The 21392-nt window shown below is 36.3% G+C and overlaps 2 protein-coding genes across 2 annotated transcripts; both read right to left on the reverse strand.

The window, feature by feature from the left end:
* Positions 1–735: 735 nt before the first annotated feature.
* On the reverse strand, positions 736–3824 carry LOC133864169 (probable serine/threonine-protein kinase At1g01540). Its single transcript, XM_062300422.1, has 7 exons — positions 3052–3824; positions 2321–2425; positions 2108–2230; positions 1846–2016; positions 1601–1730; positions 1292–1501; positions 736–1205 (listed from the first exon to the last, which is right to left on the reverse strand). The coding sequence occupies exons 1-7, from the start codon at positions 3591–3593 to the stop codon at positions 1044–1046; spliced, it is 1443 nt and encodes a 480-aa protein (XP_062156406.1). The 5' UTR covers positions 3594–3824; the 3' UTR covers positions 736–1043.
* Positions 3825–7497: 3673 nt separating this feature from the next.
* Positions 7498–18690, reverse strand: LOC133863747 (CAAX prenyl protease 1 homolog). Its single transcript, XM_062299825.1, has 14 exons — positions 18570–18690; positions 17059–17206; positions 16796–16880; positions 16586–16681; positions 15734–15799; positions 15438–15536; positions 15169–15282; positions 14957–15067; positions 11793–11855; positions 10815–10907; positions 9549–9662; positions 8625–8696; positions 8369–8434; positions 7498–7939 (listed from the first exon to the last, which is right to left on the reverse strand). The coding sequence occupies exons 1-14, from the start codon at positions 18598–18600 to the stop codon at positions 7823–7825; spliced, it is 1275 nt and encodes a 424-aa protein (XP_062155809.1). The 5' UTR covers positions 18601–18690; the 3' UTR covers positions 7498–7822.
* Between the last annotated feature and the right edge of the window lie 2702 nt (positions 18691–21392).

Genomic DNA, 21392 nt, shown 5'->3' on the forward strand with positions numbered 1-21392 from the left:
TCGTTGACCATTATTTTCGCCCCTACCAAACACCGTAAAATGCCAAAATCATTTTTCAGAAATCGTTTTACGCCGAAACAAACGGAGCATTAGAGACTGGTTAAGAGAATTTGCTCCAAACCAATTTTAAGAAATTTCTGTGTCCTGAAGAGTCAACTCAACAAAGCCCGTGAACCACCCATCTTGTCCATATCCATGCTTGACAATACTTTTGTGGGCACATAATAATGAAAAATGATATAAATTCATTCTCTATCCATCTCATTTTCAACATATCCCCATAATAATACAGTGGGCAGTGAGAACTTGTGTTTAAGCGGTCAGGAATGTTGCTGGTCCGCCAGAAGGCCCAGAACAGTCTCTGAAGCACTCAAGCCAAGATTGATGGGAGTAGCAAGAGACCAAAAAGGTTCATTTCGTGCCAAATGTCGTTATTCAGCTGCTAAGGCCAGACCATGTTCTGTCATGAATGGCTGCCCAGCTTGCTGGTCGAGCCAGGACAAGAAAAACCACATGAAAACAAAGAGCACACTATAGTTTGCTTCAGCTGAATTAGCTGGTTGATGGGTCCAATTCACAGAACCATCCGGTTTTGGAGTTGGCAGCGATGTGATGTTATGTTAAATGTTTCAATCCAAGTAGCTGTTAAGTGGCTCCACCACCCGTAACTGTCTCATTTTCGAGCTGGCAAGCAAGCATGTTAAGTAATTGACCTTTTACAGAGAAAATATAATGTGAAAAATGAGGAAGAATACACACTTGATGTATTGCGAACTGGATCTTGTTTTACAGAGAAGAAAATATCAATGAATTATGGTTCCTATAAGAATGAAGAAAGAATGCTCTGAATTATACAAATGCATTCCAATTTGAGGCAGGGCAGAAAACTATGTAAACTAAGCATAAACTATATATGCATATTATTGTTTTTCTTGGAATTAAGGTACAGCCGAAAAAATGGGGAACAAATGAGCAGAGAAAAACAAGCTTCAAAACTAAGGAGAAACTTAAACTTAATTGTTAGTCACAGCCGTCAAATGGTGTTATCTCCATCTAGTTGGCTGATGATGGTTCGTAGCACTTTCACCTTCGCTTGCATCAGAAGTCTCTTCACCCAATTGTCTATCGGCTAATTTTGAAACAGAATGATTCTCATGTTGATTATCATGATGTGAACGGGAAGAATCTTTTCCAACCCGGTGTTCCTGCAAATTAATGATAGAAATGAATGGACTTGGAAATTTGATCAACTAGGAGGAAAACAGGGGGGGGGGAATACAATAATGCATACATCACGAAATAGCAAGTCATCTGCCTCAAGCATGTGGATCACATGTCCCATTTTCGGCCTCTTTGTTGCATCCGGATCAACACATCGAAGAGCAACCAAAAGAACACGTTTAAGTGCCTTTGAAGCAGGCATCTCAGGCAGCTTGGGATCAACTACTTGTTCAGATTTTCGGTTCCCAACCATGTTTTTTAACCAATCCACCAAATTCACCTGGAATTATTTAGTCATTTCCAACTTAATATAGTTAGCAAAAGAAGGAAAGTTGAAGTGGGGTTTAAAGAAATAAGAAAATTACAATTCAAGTTTAACCTCTCCTTGTGGTCGACTATAATCAACAGGGCTTCTCCCAGAAATTATCTCCATGATAAGTATCCCAAAGCTGTACACATCACTCTTCTCATTCAGCATTCCAGTGCAAGCGTACTCGGGTGCAACATAACTGGATATACAAGCATATGAACTTTGAGAAGAATAAAAATGACCGTCTCAAAGCATAACTTTAGTTTAAGGTAGAATCATCACCATCTTAAATTGAAACAAGGAAATGAACTAACCCAAATGTTCCCATCACACGAGTTGTCACATAACTCCTCTCAGAACACAGGAGCTTAGCAAGCCCGAAATCAGATACCTTGGGATTCCATTGACGATCAAGTAGTATGTTGCTAGATTTTACATCTCGATGGACGACCTTTGGTTCGAGACCCTCGTGAAGATAGGCCAATCTGCAAGAGTAAAAAATCACCACTTGAGTTCAATTGCATGCATTGGATGGAAACAAAGTAATGTTGAACTAATTTTAAGACATAACCATACCCTTTTGCTGTTCCCAATATAATGTTCATACGGATATCCCATGTTAAAGGGCTGACATTACCAACATCACCCTGAAGCCATTGGTCCAGATTGCCATTGTCAACATACTCATACACAAGCATCCTAAGGAACAAACCAGATGACAGATTACATCTCAAGACACTCAACAGAAACCAAAACCGCAAGCTCAAGTAGGAAGATAATCATTGGTACCTGTATGCACCCTCAACACAATATCCAAGCAACCTGACGAGATTCTTGTGCCGCACACGCCCAATTACTTCCACCTCCACTTTAAATTCCTTCTCAGCTTGACCCCTGGTCATCAATCAGTTTAATGAGCGAATAATGAATCGTACATATATGTAAAAGGAAAGGGGAAAAAGAAAACCAAGTCAGTAAAGATAATTGAGTTAGTTAATTTCCTTAGAGAAAAGCTCCAACTTTACTCATTAAAGAGAGAGGATTCTCATGCCAAAATCATCTATACGGCTTGCACAGGAGCAAAAGGAAGACAACACTTTTTTTCTTGAAAGCATGTCACTTTACAGCAGAATTCTGATTTCTCACTCACTCAAGACAAGAATATTGGACGAAGAAAAAAAAAGACGAGAAAAAAACAATGGACTAGAACATAAACCCAAGCAACGGAAAAGAGTTGCCTTGGTTGCTGAGAGATACCAAGAAAGAAAATAAAACTAAATACACAAAATCCTGGCTCAGTGAATCCATCTCTCTTTCATTAGCAATTAAACGTTTTCAATGTAAAACTATGAGACCCAGATCAACATGTTAATCACTCACTGAACTGCACCTAACATAACTATCTCATTTCACAACAACAATCCCCAAAACAACGTGCAAGGATATGATTTTCACAAAATTTTCACTACAATGACTCCCCACAGTAAACACAGGCTACAAAAGTACAATCGATGAAGTACCTGTTGTTCAAGAGGTTTTTGACGGCGACTCTGGTGCCATCAGGCAAGAGCCCAATATACACAATCCCATACCCACCTTCGCCGATCACATTCTCCTCGCACAGCCCATTGGTAGCGGCCTCCAGCTCCCTGAGAGTGTACCACCGGCCCCAACCCAGGTGCGACACCTCCGGCCCCACCGCCACGCTCCCGCTCCCAACCGAGCCCGTCTCGAGCCCCGCCGTCCCCTTGCTCTCCCCGCTCGAGTACCGATCCGACACCGTCACCACGCGGTGCTCCAGCTTCCCGATCTCGATTTGGATCTCCGCAGGCGGCGCGGGCACGATTTCCTGGATTTCTTTGGAGATGGGTGGGGTGGTGGCGGGTTTGGCGTGCTTGGGGTGGCGGTTGCGGCGAGAGGTGAGGCAGAGCGAGAGGAGGAATAGTGCCAGCACGATAAGCGAGCCCACGAATATGCCGATCACCACCCAGAGTCGAAGCCCGAAGATTGAGGTCGGCTTCGACAGCTCTGTGTTCACAAACGCCGCGTCGTACACCGACATTTCTTTCCTTTTTCCCTGTTTCTCTCTCTGTGTATATAGAGAAAAAGAGAGAGAGAGAGAGAGAGGGATTAAAGGTATGGCGGCATTGGTTTAGCTTAGCCGGAGAAACCAGGAGAAAGAGAGAGAGAGAGAGAAAGGGTTGTGTGTGTGTGGGTGTGCGTGTTAAAGAGGGAAAATGAATGGAAGATTTTGTTTGGAATTGATATTAAAGTATGGGGCGGTGTGGTGGTAGGGGAGTGTGAGTGTGTGTATGAATGATCTGTCTGTATTCTGCTGCTCTAGCTGTAAACATCCCATTAGTTTACTTATTTGTTTAATTACTTACTTAATCACATGATTTTATAACTCTAATATTGCTTCAAAGTCCAGTCAACTGGACTATACAGTACATAATAAGAATTTGATGCAATGCCATTTATAAAAAGAATAATATTTCTTGCACAACTCTTACATAACTTTTGTACAATTTTAGCTTCTTTTTTTTTTTTTTTTTTTTTTTTTATAATCAACCATTAGATTTGTTTTCCTACATGTGGGCCATAAATATTCAATGGTTAATCTTAATAAAAAGTTGTTAGAATTATGTAAGAGTTGTGCAAAAAACATTACTCTAATAAAAATGAAAAAAAAAAAAGAAAAAAAAAAGGGGAAGCGGTCTAATTGAAATTTCTGATAGAAGCTCATGGTGGTGCTATTATATGCCAACTAGTATTAATTTAGTTTTTGCAGAAATACAAAAGTATGGTTGCACGGCACCATGTTACTTTCCTTTTCATATCATAAGTATTTCGTTAATAAAATGTAAATGATTTACATGCATAAATTATTAACCTGCTTTGATTACGATTTCTAGCGATTTTTTTTTGTTTGTCAAACACTATTTTGTTTGCAAAGAATGGAGAGGTCACCAAGTTAGAGCTCATGAATAGTGGGTTTGGACCCACTTTTGTTGGATATGGGCAATAATGCACAACCAAAAGATGATCGTTTTATTTTTATTTTTTCTAGTTGAACGGTAAAAAAATAAATATAAAAGAATATATTTTTAACTTTTCCATCAATGGATAAGATGATCGTTAGAAGATAAAAGATTTAGACATGGTTTGAATGCTGTGTTTAAGTACATATTTTTTTTCAAAAAAAAAAAACAAATAATAATTTTTTAACTATATTTTTATGTAATTAATTCATAGATAAGCCAAATGAAAAGTTTTATGATTTTATTGTTTCTGATATGTATAGGAGATAAGTAGCAGCTTTTTCAATATTTGCGACCTAAAAAGCATAACGATATTTATGCAGCCGATTATAGGTTTTCCATGAGCCATTAAAGATGTTATGATCTAACAATTGATAATGAGAAGAGCCATCAAACACATTCAAAAGTACTATTTATTCCGTTCAAAAAAAAAAAAAAAAAACAAAAAAAGTTCTATTTATAGTCAATAATTTAAAATAATTTACTGTCAACATTATGCAATTATTTCAAGCTTAGCTTGAACTCGGCAAACTTAACAAGCCGAGCTTCTTATTACTTGAGCTTGATTGAAGTTTTATAATAATTTTTATTTCAAAAAATAAATAAATAAAATTCAATATAATTTGAACTTCGATCTGTATTTCACATTTAAATGGAACGTTTGTAGTATTACATATATTATGTTTACTATGTTAGTATTTATACACTATAATTATAGAATCTTATATTTATAAAACTTATATATATATATATATATAAACACGAGTGAGCTAAAGATTCAAACTGAACAAGTCGAATCGAACTTATATAAGCCGAACTCACAAATGTGAAAAAGATTTCGATCAGTTTTCAGTCCATGTGATGTGACAGTTTGGCTTTCGTAAAGGTTTGGGCAACAAGGTGAATTTATGAGGGGTGATTATCCTAGCAAGATTCTTTCTTCTCAATTAGAGCACTAGTGGTAGATGCCTTATAAGTGGTTCTATTCCTTAAAATAAGGAAAATTTCAAAAAAGTTGCAATAAATGACACCACAGCAGTTACCCTATTATTCATACACCTCATTGGGAAGCACTGTAGCTACCCAATAGATTATTTTAATAAATAAAAAAACGTCTCTCTCCTCTCTCCTTCATGCACTTATCCTCGCACAGATTTTTTTATATTTATATAAAAAAATAAATATAAAAGAATATATGTATAGGAGATAAGTAGCAGCTTTTTCAATATTTGCGACCTAAAAAGCATAACTATATTTGTGCAGCCGATTATAGGTTTTCCATGAGCCATTAAAGATGTTATGATCTAACAATTGATAATGAGAAGAGCCACCAAACACATTCAAAAGTACTATTTATTCCCTTCAAAAAAAAAAAAAAAGTTCTATTTATAGTCAATAATTTAAAATAATTTACTGTCAACATCATGCAATTATTTCAAGCTTGACTTGAACTCGGCAAACTTAACAAGCCGAGCTTCTTATTACTTGAGCTCGATTGAAGTTTTATAATAATTTTTATTTCAAAAAATAAATAAATAAAATTCAATATAATTTGAACTTCGATCTGTATTTCACATTTAAATGGAACGTTTGTAGTATTACATATATTATGTTTATTATGTTAGTATTTATACACTATATATATATATATATATATATATATATATATATATATATATATATATATATATATATAAACACGAGTGAATTTATGAGGGGTAATTATCCTAGTAAGATTCTTTCTTCTCAATTAGAGCACTAGTAGTAGATGCCTTATAAGTGGTTCTATTCCTTAAAATAAAGAAAATTTCAAAAAAGTTGCAATAAATGACCCCACAGCAATTACCCTATTATTCATACACCTCATTGGGAAGCTACAATGCTTCCCAATACATTGGGTAGCACTGTAGCTACCCAATAGATTATTTTAATAAAAAAAAAGTCTCTCTCCTCTCTCCTTCACGTACTTATCCTCGCACAGATTTCTCTCTGTTTTCCTGTCGTCTCACCATGTCCACAACCGCCGAAGAACATGAATTACAAACACGAACCAACATTCAATTCTTCACTTTTTTTTGTGGTTTGAAAGCTTCCACAGAAAGAAAACTCCAATTCAACAAATAAAACCCCTTCCCCAACTCAAACTTCAAAATACCCAAACTGATTCAAGAAAAGAAAACCCCAATTCAACAAAAAGGAACATAAAATCCTTGTCCTAGGTTTCCAGAATCTACGCCATGATATGAGATCCCCTAAGAACAAAACCCACCCACCATGAAAAAAATCCTGGAAACCCCCACCGTAGAAACAAAAAGGAAAGACAACGGCTGGACAACACGAATAAGCTTGACGAGTTGCACTTTTCTTTGTGGATTTGCTTCACATAATGGGAAGATGGAGATGAGAGGGAGATGGAATCGGATGAGGGAGAAGACAAAAGAATGAAGATGATGCTTCTGGAGAGGGGAGACTAATAAAAGTTAAAAACAAAAAAATGTAAAACGTTAAAAAATAATATTTTAATACATAGAAAAAGATAAAGAGAAGCTGTTGTAATGTGTTTTTATATAGGAAAAAAAAAATGATTTGATTCCCTAAATTAGGAAAAATTTTACGGAGTCTGCTGCTAGTGTTCTTATACCGGTAATGATATCTATCTTCGTTGGTATTTGTTGGATTATTAATGGGATTGGGGGTTTAAGCACGCAATTCTCACTGTCAATCACATCGCTCGCAGCTTATGAATTAAGATTATTAGGTCGAATCAGCAATAATGCATCACTTTCTAGCGTTCATTTGGTTCTACTGTCAAACACAATTGAAAAGGAATAATGACGCTGAAACATCATAACCACCCCTACTTTACCCCCAACCCACCCAAGAGAAAAATCATACCAAACTCGGCCAAGTCTGATACTGTAACCATTGCTAAACATATGATATGACCGACTTCCCATTGAAACAGATTCATTTGTCAAAGGTATTACAGCTGAAAGCCCCCTCTTAAAAGTTCTTTCTTAAGTCAATAAAAACAAAAGACTAGCATTAGCCGACTCGACATATGGCATCCTGCCTTTTCTTGCTGCTCTAAAACCTAGGTTTTATCTAAGGTAGGGTGCAACCGGTGAAACTTTTAACCAACCAGTGAAACTTAACTCACAAAACACCGGGGTCCCGAAGTACAAGGACGCAAGACGGAAGGAATTCATGCATGTAAAAGTACTTTGGTTCTGATCCACAGGTTGCCAACTCAGTCCTCTTTCTTATCTGGTTCATCAAGTGCAGCCAATCTTTCCACAAGGGGGGGATGTGAATAGTGGTAAGCCGAGTACCAAGGATCAGTGTTCATAGCTGACAAATTTTCTTCCTGAAACACCATATTTCTCGATTCAGTGATCAGTAATGCAAATGGTTACTCTAACAAGGTATTAGTATAATACAGAGTTACTCTGATTCAGAAACAATTCTGGCAAAAATTCTATGCATTTGTCCATTGGGCTGTGCAATTCACACAATCCAACCACAAATCATCCAGGCAAGCCAAATCAATTATTGGGCTATCAATCTGTCTAGATTATCTCAGGATCTATAAAATAAATGACATGACAAGAAGTAAAATAGAAGCAATCAACAATAATAGAAGAAATCGACAACAGAAAGATTATGATTTAGAAACTGCAGTTGCAAATTAACTTTTCGAAGGTGTAAACTTGTGGGATTGTCAAATCCCCACTGTTTCAGAGCAACAGGAAAATATAGGACAGACAAGGCAATGAGAAAGGGGTTGGGAAGTCACCTGCAGTTTCACAAGACCAGCTCGAAGTGCAGCGGCATAACCAAGCTTCTTACCAAAGGCATCAGCCTAGACATAACGAAATACATTAAATAGGATGAGGTTAAAGCACTAGATCATACAATATTTTTTAGTTTTATAGGAAACATGGAAATTCAAGACTAAAGAAATTGATGAATCAAAACTGGTTTACAGAATAGTCATTTGAGAGAGAGAGAGAGAGAGCAGAGCAGAGCTTACTAGAAGAAAGAAAGATTACCTGAAACTCAAAAGATCTGCTCACAAGATTTAGAGCAAAGCTTACTAGGTGCTGGAGAGGTATTACGGTGTGCTGCAAACGACAAAGCAAGGTAAAAATACACTAATATTGTCACTTTTCTTCCACTAGAACAGAAAAAAGTGGAATCTCAATCTCATTAACAAAAAGAAATGATTAAATGACTTCAAGGCTACCCAAACGGCATGGGATTCCTGTGCAACAAGAACTCATTAGTCCAAACCTAGGGGTTGAAAAATGGTTTGAGCAAGGGCAACACTTGGCGTATATGTGACAAAATTCTATATTCAGAAACTACAAACTTTTAATACATAAGTTCATTGGATCTGTAATTGCTTCAAGCCTGAGTATAGTTAATCTACTACAGACAATCAAAATTATGACAACGTAAATGGTAAAACTTTTTAAAAAAAAAAAAAAAAAACCATGCTAAATATTAGTGCACTCTCGGTGCATGCTTGAGTCGAATTAACAACATCCTGCAATTAAATAACTACAAGAAAGCTATAGGTAAAAGAGTCCACTGCCAAAATTCTAGCCTTCCTCAGGGTGACAAAATGATATTAGCAAGAAATAGCATTAGAGTGCAAGCATAAAGCAGCATTTATGTCTGTTAAAACATCAACTTATTTAGTAATTACTTTCCACAACAATCCTGAAAGTAGAATGTAAGGTATACATCATCGATTACTAGCTGTCAAGCAACGAACATTCTACAAACATAAAGGTGCAGCAACAACAAACATGTATGCAGAACATTTCATATATAAAAATCATAGTAGTAGATCTGAAACTAGAAATTAACATGCTGCCAGAAGACAAGTGGCAAGAGGCAACATGAGTATTACAAAAGCAAATGGCAAATGCCATTTCTTGATGATAGGTATTAGTTTCATTTATCAATACCTGAAATATGATGAGACCAATGAGTACGGGTTGTGTGTCAAACCCAAAACTCTGAAACAAGTCACTTGAGTTTCTCACAAGAGTATATCCTCCAAATTGCAAAAATGTAAGAATCTGTATTAGGGTAGAAAAACAACAAAGAAAGCAGACAAGATGAGATAAAGGACCTCAAAGTTAAAAATCAGAATGTAATTAATTATCTATAAATATGAAGTGCTTCTACCTTTGTGTAAAAAACTAAAATAAAAAGGAAAAAGAAATGAAAATGACACTCATTTTAATATCACATACATGATTGAAAACCCAATATTCACTGTAATATTTTAAAATCAAGACTTCAAGGGGTCAAATTCAGAACCGAGTATGGGGCTCCTAGAAATGAGCTCAAATAAAGAGGTCTAAGTATCATATATAAGGGCAATAATTAATGTTAAGGAAAAAAATGCTTCAAAGCGGAAATTGGCAAAATCAAATTGATTGCTTTTAACTACATCTACTATTCAGATGCAAATGATAACATTATAATACACTGGGAATAAAATAAACAAATTATCAAGGAGAGAGGAGCATAAGAATTATTCAAGCCCCATTGACTCTCATAAAAACAACACATTATTTGCTTTAAATACAGTTAATTACAACCATCACAAAAAAGGGAGGAAAAATAGAAAGTCAACAACAACAAATACCAGACAAACAAAAAGGATTGAGCCCAAGAACTAAGCCACAAATATCTTGGAGCCTTTCAAGAAAAACTTTCCAGGCAAAGCCTAGCGTTTATGCTTAATGATATATATATATTTTTTTTATAATTAATAAAAATATCATTAAAAGAATAAAACGCCCCATATACACAGAAAGTATACAAGAGAAGCCACCTATGCTTAATTATTGATAACAACAGTTTCTTTTTCCTTTTTTCTTATCTAGTGATGATCAGGATTCTAGGGAAATTGTGGCATATAATAAGGGCGGTGCTAGGGCTCAAGACCATTTTGAAGGGGGAGTTGGATCATAAAGAAGAGTTTGTTCCTTTGTTTGAAGAACAATCCTACCGGACTCATTTGAGATAGGAATGGCTAAACTTATTGTCCCAGGAATTACAACAGTTTCTTTTTCCTTTTTTCTTATCTAGTGATGATTAGCTTACCGATTCACCACCCTATGCCATGGTCAAATATGTGTATTGCAATTACAAAGTCCAATGAACTAGCAATAAAACAGGATTCTGAGAATTTATTTTGCAAAGCTAAAACAAGAGACTACCTGCACAGCAATGAATGAGTACAATGTATGATTAAGTTTCCAATGCCCCAACTCATGAGCAATAACAGCTACAATTTCTTCATCATTTTTGCACTGAAAGGGAAAAAAACACACTTATGCCTGTAACCTTTCCACATATAAAAAAGAAGAAGCATAACCACATAAACATCAACAATAGTCACTAGAACGGGAAACACACTACAACCACGAAGCAAAGAGTACGAAACACAGCCATGAAGTTTGTAGCTGAGTGACGGCTGAGGTACAATTCCCATTTTCCCCTATTGTAAGAAGTTTCAAACAGAAGAGGTTTTGTTCATAGTTTAGCGTGTTAAATCAATATTGGTGCTTGCTAAATATGTTAAAGCGTGCATGTGTGTGAATCAAGTAGATATAAGTATTTACTTGGTGCTTTTGTGAAAAGCACAATCTAGCAACATGACAATCTAAATTAAATATTTTATTAATTTAAAAGAGCTGAAGAGTTTCTTGGTGGCTAACCACCCCCTGCAAAAGTGGGTTCACATATTTGAGTGCACAAGTGAATAGCACTTCATTTGACCACGACAAAAGGATACAGTTATCAAAGGGATCATAACAATAATAATAATAATAAAAAAAAAAAACAGCCCAACAAAATTCAAAAAGTAAATTTATCACAAAAGCACAATAACAGACCGTGTTCAAATAAAAATCTATGGGTAAATATGTTTAAAATCTAAATAGTAGATACAGAAGCAAGGTTCTGTCCGCTAGAAATGAAAAAACTTATGAAAGATAGAATAAGAAAGAATGAAGAGAGAGAGCGAGAGAGAGAAGTGACTCATTGAAACTATTCAAGCAGTTCCGTTAGCATCTTTACAAATTCAAAGAGCAGATTTTCCGTGAATTTTTCCTCATTTCTAATGAGAAGAACTCCAGCAATTCAAGACACAAAAGGATAAAGAAAAGATATTGAAAATGGAATAATTTAAACACCTGCTGAATCAATGTGTCATAAAGGACAATCCGCTTGTTCTTGAAGAATCCATACATATAGGCCTGTATCATGTTTTATAAGATGAATCAGCCCGGGGAAAATATCAAACTTCAACAGGGAAAAGAAAGGAAAAAATCACAATTTAAAACATGATAAGTAAATGGAAAAGGAAGCAAAAAAATCTTATTCCCCATCCCTATAAAAGTGGTAATGACTTCAGAAACAAAATGTCAATGCCCATGGACAATTACAGCTTTATTGTTACGTAGGTGCTATACATATGTCAACAACGTTCTCACTATATTGAACCCTATGTCCTCTATTTGGGTTTCAGGATGTCCAGTCCAGACTAACAAACTATGCAATTTGTTAGGGTAATAGCCCCTATGACTAGGAGGGGTCATTTAGATACAGTCCTAACTTTCAAGATTTTTGCACAAGTGGCAGCTCTCAAGAGTGGAACTGCATATTTGTTATTGGCAACTCAAGACATCAAATATTTGTGGACCCTACATAACATTCCAGATAATAAAAGTATAGAAATGCTACATGCACTCACTCCTAGACTTCTAAGTGCACACTCCCTGACGTAGCAGTGAAAATCATCATTAGATCCAAATCTAATACTGTTTCATCCAAAATCTAATAGTGATTTTCATTGCCACGTCAAGGAGTGTGCACTTTGGAGTATGAGAGTGGGAGTGTGTAGCATTTCTCATAAAAGTATCCTTTAAACAAACCTAGAACCTCTAAGCCAACATTGATAATTTCCTAGAGAAAATAGGGAGAACAAATTTGGGCGCACACAAATTCTTTTCTGTTGCCCTGTCTTCATATCTTAATTGTGGTCAGCACAAATGCCTCTAGAGATTCTGAATTCTCAATTCCTTCCACCCTTGGTGCATAGAAGTTTTAAAAAGATACGAACTAGGATCAGAGCTTCATTCAGGTCACTGTGGAACTCACCAAGTTAATTCAAGTATTGGAAATATATGAATCGTTACAAGAAAGCACTCGAACAAAATACGAGCTCCCTTCAGCCAAATGTACACATAACTATTTTCACTGCATCGGCCAACACACATGAAGAGGGAGAACATTGGATTTTACGAACGGTGGCCTTGAAAAGCAATTCTGGCGCATATTACTATAAAAATGTGTTTGTCAGCAAAACTATCATAAGTGTAAATAATCAATAAGTGAGAAAGAAGAGGGCTTCATGGGGTTGATTGTCTCATTGCATTGCTTAACACCAATCATGTTTTACTATTATTTCAAAACTCCCATTACATTAAATAATCACTTCAATGTCACCATTAGCGTGTAGATAGGAGTCATGTAATCAACTATTGAAAAAAGAAAAGGATACCATACAAAAATATCAGTGGTTGACTCATGTTGAGTAAGTTTTGAGCTTGGCGGTGGGTTGCCCACATGATCCGTTGGTTAAAGACCGGTCTCTTGATTCGCTGGACAAGAAGCCTTTCTCACGTTCAAATTCGAATTTTGAACGTTCTATGATGCGCACGTGGAGCAAGCTGGTCAACGGTTTGACAGTGGTTTTGGGCCGGACTATTAGGATTTGTTTGGGCCGGCTTGCCGGGTCTGGCCTGGGTCGAAAACGTTCGGGTTTTCGCTTGGCCCGACTTCTGCCGAAACCTAAAGCTCACACAGCGATCGAACCAAGGACGCCTCCTCTTCCAGCGCCGTCTCGGCCGGAGCCCTCATCGTCAGCAGTTCCAGGGGCTCTTCCGATTGGTTCGTCTTCTTCTAGGTTCTCTTTGGCGCGTCCTCCTCATAGGGGTTTGGAGGCTGTTTCGTCAGGGAAGGGTATAGCAGTTCCAGGGGCGTCTTTTGCCTTTTCGGCCGGAGACCTCGTCGCCGGCAGTTCCAGGGGCTTTTCCAGTTCGGTCTTCTTCTTCAGGGGGAGGGTCTAGTAGTTTGAAGGTGGATACTAGCCGGATCACTGCCTCTTAAGTCTTTCGGTGCTTCTCTGGCAGTATCCCAACTCACGGCCTCTCCTTCCGCTGGAGCTACTGAGTTGGGGGAGAAGCTGCGCTCTTCTCCTCCCGTGGTTTCTAAGCCTTTTCAGAGGTATATCAGGAAGGCGAGGGTTCTTAGGGTACGGGTTTCATGGAAGTGGAATGATGTGCTACTTTCAGATTCCCTGAAAGCCTCAAAGATGGTCGCCGACTTAGCTGTTAAGAAGGCTTCGGTTGCAGAGACTCCAGCAAAGAAGGTTGCTGAGCCTCCAGTGAAGGACTTTCTTAGAAAGGGGTTTCTCAACCCTTGCCCGGTTTTGCCAACCCCTTCCTCTTCGCCACGGAAGGTCTTTGATGGGGGGATAGTCGGGCATTCCTCCCCTCCTAGAGGCTGCTCCAGTTCTTCTCCTGTTGAGGGTAAGGGTTTCTCCCAATCTCGGAATTGGCCAATCGATTTTGATCATAACGGGGAGATTGTGGTTTGGGAGGATGATGTTGATTTTTGGGATGTTTTGCCTTTGGATTGGGCGTCAGAGGGTGCTTTTGGGGAGGAGGCGTTGGCAATTCGGGATGCCATGGAAGAAGAATTTCAGTGTGACAAGATGATATCGCGCCAAAAGTCCAAAGACAAGAGAGAGCTTCTGAATCTACATAGCTCTATCAACTATGGTGACACTAAGCCTTCCGCTAGGAGTAGGAAAGGAAAGAACCTTATGTTGTAGAGTTGTATGCTTGGGTTGGTTTGTGGGTCGTTCCTAAGGCTTTTGGTTTTTGCTCAGGATCTTGTGAGGGTTGTTGTTCTTGGGTTTTTCCCTCTGTTTTTTGGGTTTGCTTGTATTTTGGGTTTAAGGTTTTGGGGGTGTTTTCATGTTTTTTGGGTGGGGGTATCTTCTGGGATGTATTTTGTAGTTTGGGCTTTATGGGAGTTTCTTCTAGATTTTGGGTTTTTGGGGCCTTCGGGATTTGTGTGTGCATAGGTTCTTGTGGGTTTTCTTCTGTGGGCTAGCTGGGTGTTCCTATGTATACTTCATGTGTACTTAGGAGCGCTTTTCGCTTATTTTAATAAAGTTTTCTTACTTATCAAAAAAAAAATAAAAAAAATCAGTGGTATTTCAGATCAAATACGATGCAACAAGGCTTGAAGAAACAGGCAGAAAACAGATAAAAGAATTAAATCTCACATTGCTATGGCTCGACCTTGTGGATCCATCAACAATGAACAACTTCTTCAAAGGAAACTTGAGAGAGGAAGCAAGTTTTTCAATTTTCTCCCTGAGCTCACCATCTGGGAGCTATTTGTTGCAGCATAAACAAGTAAAAGATTATCAAACCAAAGATAATATAGGAACAATTGGAGTTTACTCATCTAAGGACAAAAATCTCAAATACTCACAGGGGTGAACTTGTTAAATAGTGGGGCTATTAGAATAGGGTAGAGTGTCATCATCACAAGAGAAAGAACAAACATAAACGCCCAGAGATAGATTGCCAGGTAAGGACCTCCTTTCTGCATCCATCACATGAAATTAGCACTGTGAAGCAGGAGAACAGACGGCAGATAAATAAGGTTTGTAAAGATCTCCTAAATTCTAGAACATCTAGTACTCAAATCATGTTAACCAACAGCAAATAAAAGTATTAGGCACTGAGGTGTGATCTTACCTGTACTATTATAATAATTGCAGAAACAATAAGCGGGCCAAGTACAACAGCAAGGCAAATTCCTTTAAATAAGTCCCTAAAGAATAACCATACTGTTTGCTGTAAAACAGATGATAATAATGTCAAGAAGCATCGAGAAACAGGATAGAAGGCAAAAAAAAAAAGAGACTAAGAGAATTTTTATACCAGTACCAGCAATATGAGAAATGAAATAAGAAATGTTCCAAAATAGCAAATCAAGAAAACCAGGAAATAACACGAGATGAATTATAAAAAGACATGGAAAGAATACAAACTTTGTTGAAACCGTGGCGGGACTCAATCACAAAAGTCGAGTACAGAGAAAATGGCAAATCGGTGACCTGCATAAACATTCCAAAACAAACTATCAGTACCAAGAGATTGAAATATAGTTTTTTGATGAATAATAATTTATTAAAAAGAAAGGCAAAGCCCTCATACACGAAAATTATACAAGAGAAAACAAAAGCCCAAATGATGTCTGAAATCTAAAAAGCGAACAAGATCTACAAGATTCGAGGAGGAAAAATTAGGAACAAAAGCTAGCCCAATCTAAGAGAGAATTCAAGAAGGATGATTTTAAACAAAGCACGTTAAACTTGACGTCTTCAAAATAGACACCGATTTCTTTCTCTAAAAATGCAAAAAAAAAAAAAAAAATAGAGTACCAAGATATTGAAATATAGTAAAAGCACACAATTTTGTAGTCCATATAAGCTCATAACTTTGTCATCCATCTGCCACCACAAGTCATAAACCATTCTAGACAAAATAAAAAAGCATGACATCTAGAGGAAATATACGGAAATCTTCACAACCAGCAAATCTTCACAACCAGCGGGACCAATTTACGCCCCTTCTCACATCTGACTTTGCAGTATAGAACAAAAGGTCATGGAACCCCCCAAATCAAGGTCCTTGAACAAAAGGTCAAGATTTTCAGCAACATAATTACAAGTAAGAATATAAATGGTATATTTATCAATTCAGCATCAGATGGTGCTTGATATACCAAAACATATCACATATGAAGAAGCACTACATACACTCGAGTGGAATTTTGTCATCCACAATGATACTTTTACTCATTTATTTTCTAGAGTAAGGAGGAGAAATCACATGCTCACCTGTGACCAAACCATAACACCAGCCAAAAACGCAAGGGTGTGTATAATCTCATTCTCTGCGTTGAGGCCAGCTAGCACCACAAATTCTCCTGATTTCTGCATTAATAAAGAAAATTCAAACAATGATAATACAACTGCAAGTGAGGTAGGAAATAATACAACTTTTTCTTTTTCTTTTTGATAAGTAACTTACAACATCCAATAACTCACCTTCCAAAACCAAGGCAATACTCCGAAGAACAAAATTGCAGAGTCCATCAATATAGTCACTAACTCATGAAAAAAATGGAAGTGGCTGAAAGCAAAAATGTCGCCTCAGGGAACAGCAGTAGAAGAAAGTAGTAGTAATAGTAGTAGTAACAGTATCATTAAAAAACATATAATGTACTGCTCAAAACATGTCAAATGGAAGCTTGATTGAAGAATTCCACTATACACCAATCTAAGAATTAATTGAAACCAACGACACAAACCTTTTATCAAGACTATAGGCTCGAGACTTTTCAAATTTCTCTTGGCTGATCACTCCTTCCAAAGTTTTTGGGAGAGTTGGCAGTTTGAGGGCCGCATGTTGCCGCATATCCAAATAAGTTTCAAAGATATACATTAATATCATGAAACCTGAAAAAATATATGAGAGTAAGGGCAGGAGTTATAAACTCTGCAGAACAGAAAAATTAACCACTCAATGCAGTGGGACGTTAAATCAATTCCAAAGAAAAAATCCAAAAAATAAAAATCAAATTACAATGCAGGTGGAAAAGAAAAAGGTAACAATAATAATAAACAATGAAAGGGAAAAACTATAGTTGATCTCACAAAGTCACAATCCAGTCCAGATCCAAACAGCCTCTAACTATTACAACTTGCATCTTGATAAATCTTTAACCAACTCTCTTTATCCAGCAAGTTTTTTTTTTTTTTAAGTAAGAAAATTTCATTAAAAAAGCGTAAGGCGCCCCAAGTACATAGGAAGTATACATAGGAACAACTCAGCTAACCCACATAGAAACCCAAGAAAACCCACAAGGAACTACAAACCCACAACACCCAAAACCCACATGAGACCCAAGATACAATAGTAAACCCCATCAATCACCCAAAGTACAAAAGTAACCCCCCATAATACAGAAAAACCCAAGATACAAAAGACCCCCCACAATACAAAAAAAACCCCAATATCCCACATAAAAAACCCAAGAAAACCCAAGGCCCCCACACCCAAAACCCACATGAGGCCCAAGTCTTTATCCAGCAAGTTACAATCGTAAAGTCCAATCATCGTGTTTAAATCCTTTACTCTTCAGAAAGTCCAAGATTTTCATTGTCTACGTAAAAAGCCATCAATAACACTACAACCTACAAAACTCTTTTAACACATTTTAACTTCTTTAAAACTTCCTTTTCTTACATTATTCACTAATTGCCGTAAATCTGAGGGGACTAAAGGGAAATTCAACTTTGAATCATACTTGTTCACGTTTACAGATAACAAATAATGAAAAGCTCACTCCAAGTACGCCCAGTGGATGTATTGGGTACAATAATTTAAAATTATCCATTTGCCAAGTCTAAAATAATAACAACTCTACTGTTTCCAACCTAAATTTCTCATCTTTCCTCACACCCAAAGCTCAAGCAGAAATTTTGTCTGTAATTCAGTATTTAAAACGAAATGAGAACGACGGTCATTCAGTAATGCCAAAAAATAACTCCAAAATGTTATCTTTAAAACGGAAAGCAATAATAATAATAATAACACTTTGTCCTCATAAAATGATCGCAGTGGAACATTTAAACGAAATAAACACCCTAAACTATTAAGCAACGACCAGAAGGGAAAGACGCAACAATCAACAAAATATGATGAAAACCTAACATCAATCCCTAATTAAACAAATTAATTTAATACGTAAAAATACAATAAAATTATATAAAACAAGACTAAACAGCAAAACGCATTAGAGAGAGAGAGAGATAGTACCGACGACAGCTTCCATGTACGGAAACGCCATTTTTGACTTCGCAGGTGCAGCCTTTGCGAGAGACAGAGTGAGAGAGAGAGAGAGAGAGATTTTCCTTTTATATTGTGTGTTTGGTAACCTATAAATATGGAGGAAAAGAGAAAAAAAAATATATATATATATTTTAAACAAAAAAAGACCCGACTCTTTGATCCGCGTGTAATAACCCGTTACCGGTGTGTCATAGCAAGAGGGACTTAGTAAATGTGGGCTCAGAGCGTTGGGCCTCCACTGTCAAAGCAATGGCTTGCTGTTTAAGCTTCTTTGTTTAGGTCATCACTAGCAGCAGCTCACTTCCATTTAAGAGTCTCAGTTAACACGTGGCTTTCATTTTAAAGAGATGAAAGCCACGTGTACAAAATTAGATCTAAAGGTCAGCTGTTTGCCATGTCACTTTTCATTAAGTATACCTCATATGAACCGGAAAGGATATACCGTTGACGAGGGCTTCATATTTGCTTCTTTTTTCTTTTTCACTTTCTATCTATTTGCCAACTTTCATGAATGTTCTTTTGAGTATGTGCTGTCGATGGGACTACCATCTATTGGCTATAGATCGAAGGCACAAGCTTAAAAGACACATTCAAGAAAGTTGCAAGAAGAAAGGAAGTGAAATAGAAGAACTCAATGCAAAAGGAAGAGTTTGTCTTGCTGACGGTATTACCTCTCCTGCAATTTTTATGATTTGGGCTGTTCATTCAAAATGATTAGTCTGAATCTTGCCACATAAGTCTTTAAAAATATACAAAGTAAAAGAGTAATCTACATAAGGTGGTCAATCATTCCTCAAACTAGTGTTCAATTACCATTTTACCTTTCGAGTAGGTTATTGATCACCTCAAGAGCAGACACTCATATGGGGTGACAAACCACTCTTAATGAATTAAGGGTTTAATGGTTGGACCATCTCCGAAAATTTGGAGTTGTCGACCACCCCTTCGATCCCAATAGAATGGTCGACCATTCCCCTGGGGGTGGTTAGACCATCTCAGCCACCCCAATGGGTGCTGACCACCCCTTATTGGGTGAGATAATAGTCGGCCACCTTTTTTCTTTACTTTTTTTTTATATTTTTTTTGTTTAAAGACTTACATGGTAAGATTCACACCATTTATTTTGATTGGATGGTCTATATCTTAAGAATTGTAGACCCTTACAATTTCAAACAATTGCATGAGATGTTATTTCAGGATTGATATCTTTAACAATTTGTTGTCAAATTTAGAAAGCACATTATGAGAGAGTCAAAATGGAACCCCATGGGTGGCTCGAGACTTAGGCAACTTAAGCAATCGCCTAAGGTCTCCAATTGAATAAGGCTCCCAACTAATAATTATATAATAAATTTATTTTTTTTTAAAAAAAAAAAAAAAAAAAAAAAAGCATTTTAAGGCTCTAATATGGTAAAAAGGTTAATAAAATACTCTTTAATTAAGGCCCGCACTTAATAATTGTACAATAAAGGTTATTTCCAAAACAAATTTTTAGACTCTAATATGGTAAAAATATAATAAACAGTTTATAACTAAGGCCTTCAATCATGGCAAAAGCAATTACAAATGGATAGAAATTTCCTACAAACCAGTTTGTAGAAAATTTCTTACCCACATATAAAAATAACATATGTCTCTTGGCATGTAAGAAGCATATGTTGTTTTAATAATATGTGTTTCTCAAATGCTTTTTTAATAGCATTAATAAAAAAATATGTGATTATCACATGCTTAAATGACACATGTCATTTTTATGTATAGGTTGTATGAAATTTCCAATAAACCGGTTTGTATGAAATTTCTGTCTATTACAAATTGAAAGACTCATTATTTACATTCAAAAAAAAAATCCATAAATTATTGAAAAGTTTCATTTATTTACTCTTTCTAAAAGCCTAGTTTTTACATTTATGAAATTAGTCCAACATGAATAGTTTTTTCTTCAACGTTTATTTGAATTGAATGTTTAGAAAAATATGAAAAGTCTTCAAAGTGCATAAATTCTCATTGTTTACATTGTGCACAATAGATAGAATTACATCGTCAGTGAGTCTTCAATGTCCAACAATTTTTTTTGCATTATGTTCTATTACACATCAATCTTTATATAACTTATTTCCATTTTCTCTTTATTTTTCTTTAAATTTTATTATTTCATGTCTTTGAATCAAGTGATAAGTCATTCTATATCTAATAAGTCATTAAAAAAAAACTTTAAAATACATTTTACAAATAGAAGAAAGTGCTCTAATTGACACACACACACACACACACACACACACACACACACACATATATATATATATATATTAAAATAAATTTAATTCAATTAATATTTAAATATAAGAAAAGGGTCTCACTTAAATTTTTCACCTTAAGCCTCAAAATTTATCGAGCCAGTCATGTTGAACCCACCTATCCAAATAAATTTTTAACTACCTAACCACCTACTTGGACAAATAAATTTCATATGGGTTATCTCACATGCAGCAAATTGTTGGTGATCTTTATCCCTTAATCCGTTATATATATTACTTAAAAATGGCAGATCTTCAATGGAGTGAGTCACTCATTTTTTTTTTGAGAATTCTAGCCTTTAACCCTGTTGACATGTTTCACTTTTTTTTGTTCTTTTTTTAACGATCAATAATATTTACGTGGTTGGATTTTGAGGAGACCACCTATGTTTTCAATTTTTTTTTTTTTTTTTTAATGAATAATTCTTGGTAGGAATTTAAACTTGTAGAATTTTGGATAAATCAAGCGTTTGGGTCGTCAACTTCTTTTGAC

This window comes from Alnus glutinosa, chromosome 3 (assembly GCF_958979055.1).
Source record: "Alnus glutinosa chromosome 3, dhAlnGlut1.1, whole genome shotgun sequence".
NCBI classification, from domain to species: Eukaryota; Viridiplantae; Streptophyta; class Magnoliopsida; order Fagales; family Betulaceae; genus Alnus; species Alnus glutinosa.

Bases quoted from the DNA above. Each gene is read 5' to 3' on its own strand.
- LOC133863747 (XM_062299825.1), bottom strand. From the start codon at position 18,600: ATGGCGTTTCCGTACATGGAAGCTGTCGTCG. The intron at 15,800-16,585 runs GTGAGCATGTGA...ATGTTTATGCAG, and splicing joins GTGTTATGGTTTGGTCACAG to GTCACCGATTTGCCATTTTC. The intron at 8,697-9,548 runs GTATTGATAAAT...TGTCGTTTGCAG, and splicing joins TTGGTCTCATCATATTTCAG to CACACCGTAATACCTCTCCA.
- LOC133864169 (XM_062300422.1), bottom strand. From the start codon at position 3,593: ATGTCGGTGTACGACGCGGCGTTTGTGAACACAGAGCTGTCGAAGCCG. The intron at 1,731-1,845 runs GTTAGTTCATTT...TTGTATATCCAG, and splicing joins CGTGTGATGGGAACATTTGG to TTATGTTGCACCCGAGTACG. The intron at 1,502-1,600 runs GTTAAACTTGAA...AAATAATTCCAG, and splicing joins ATAGTCGACCACAAGGAGAG to GTGAATTTGGTGGATTGGTT.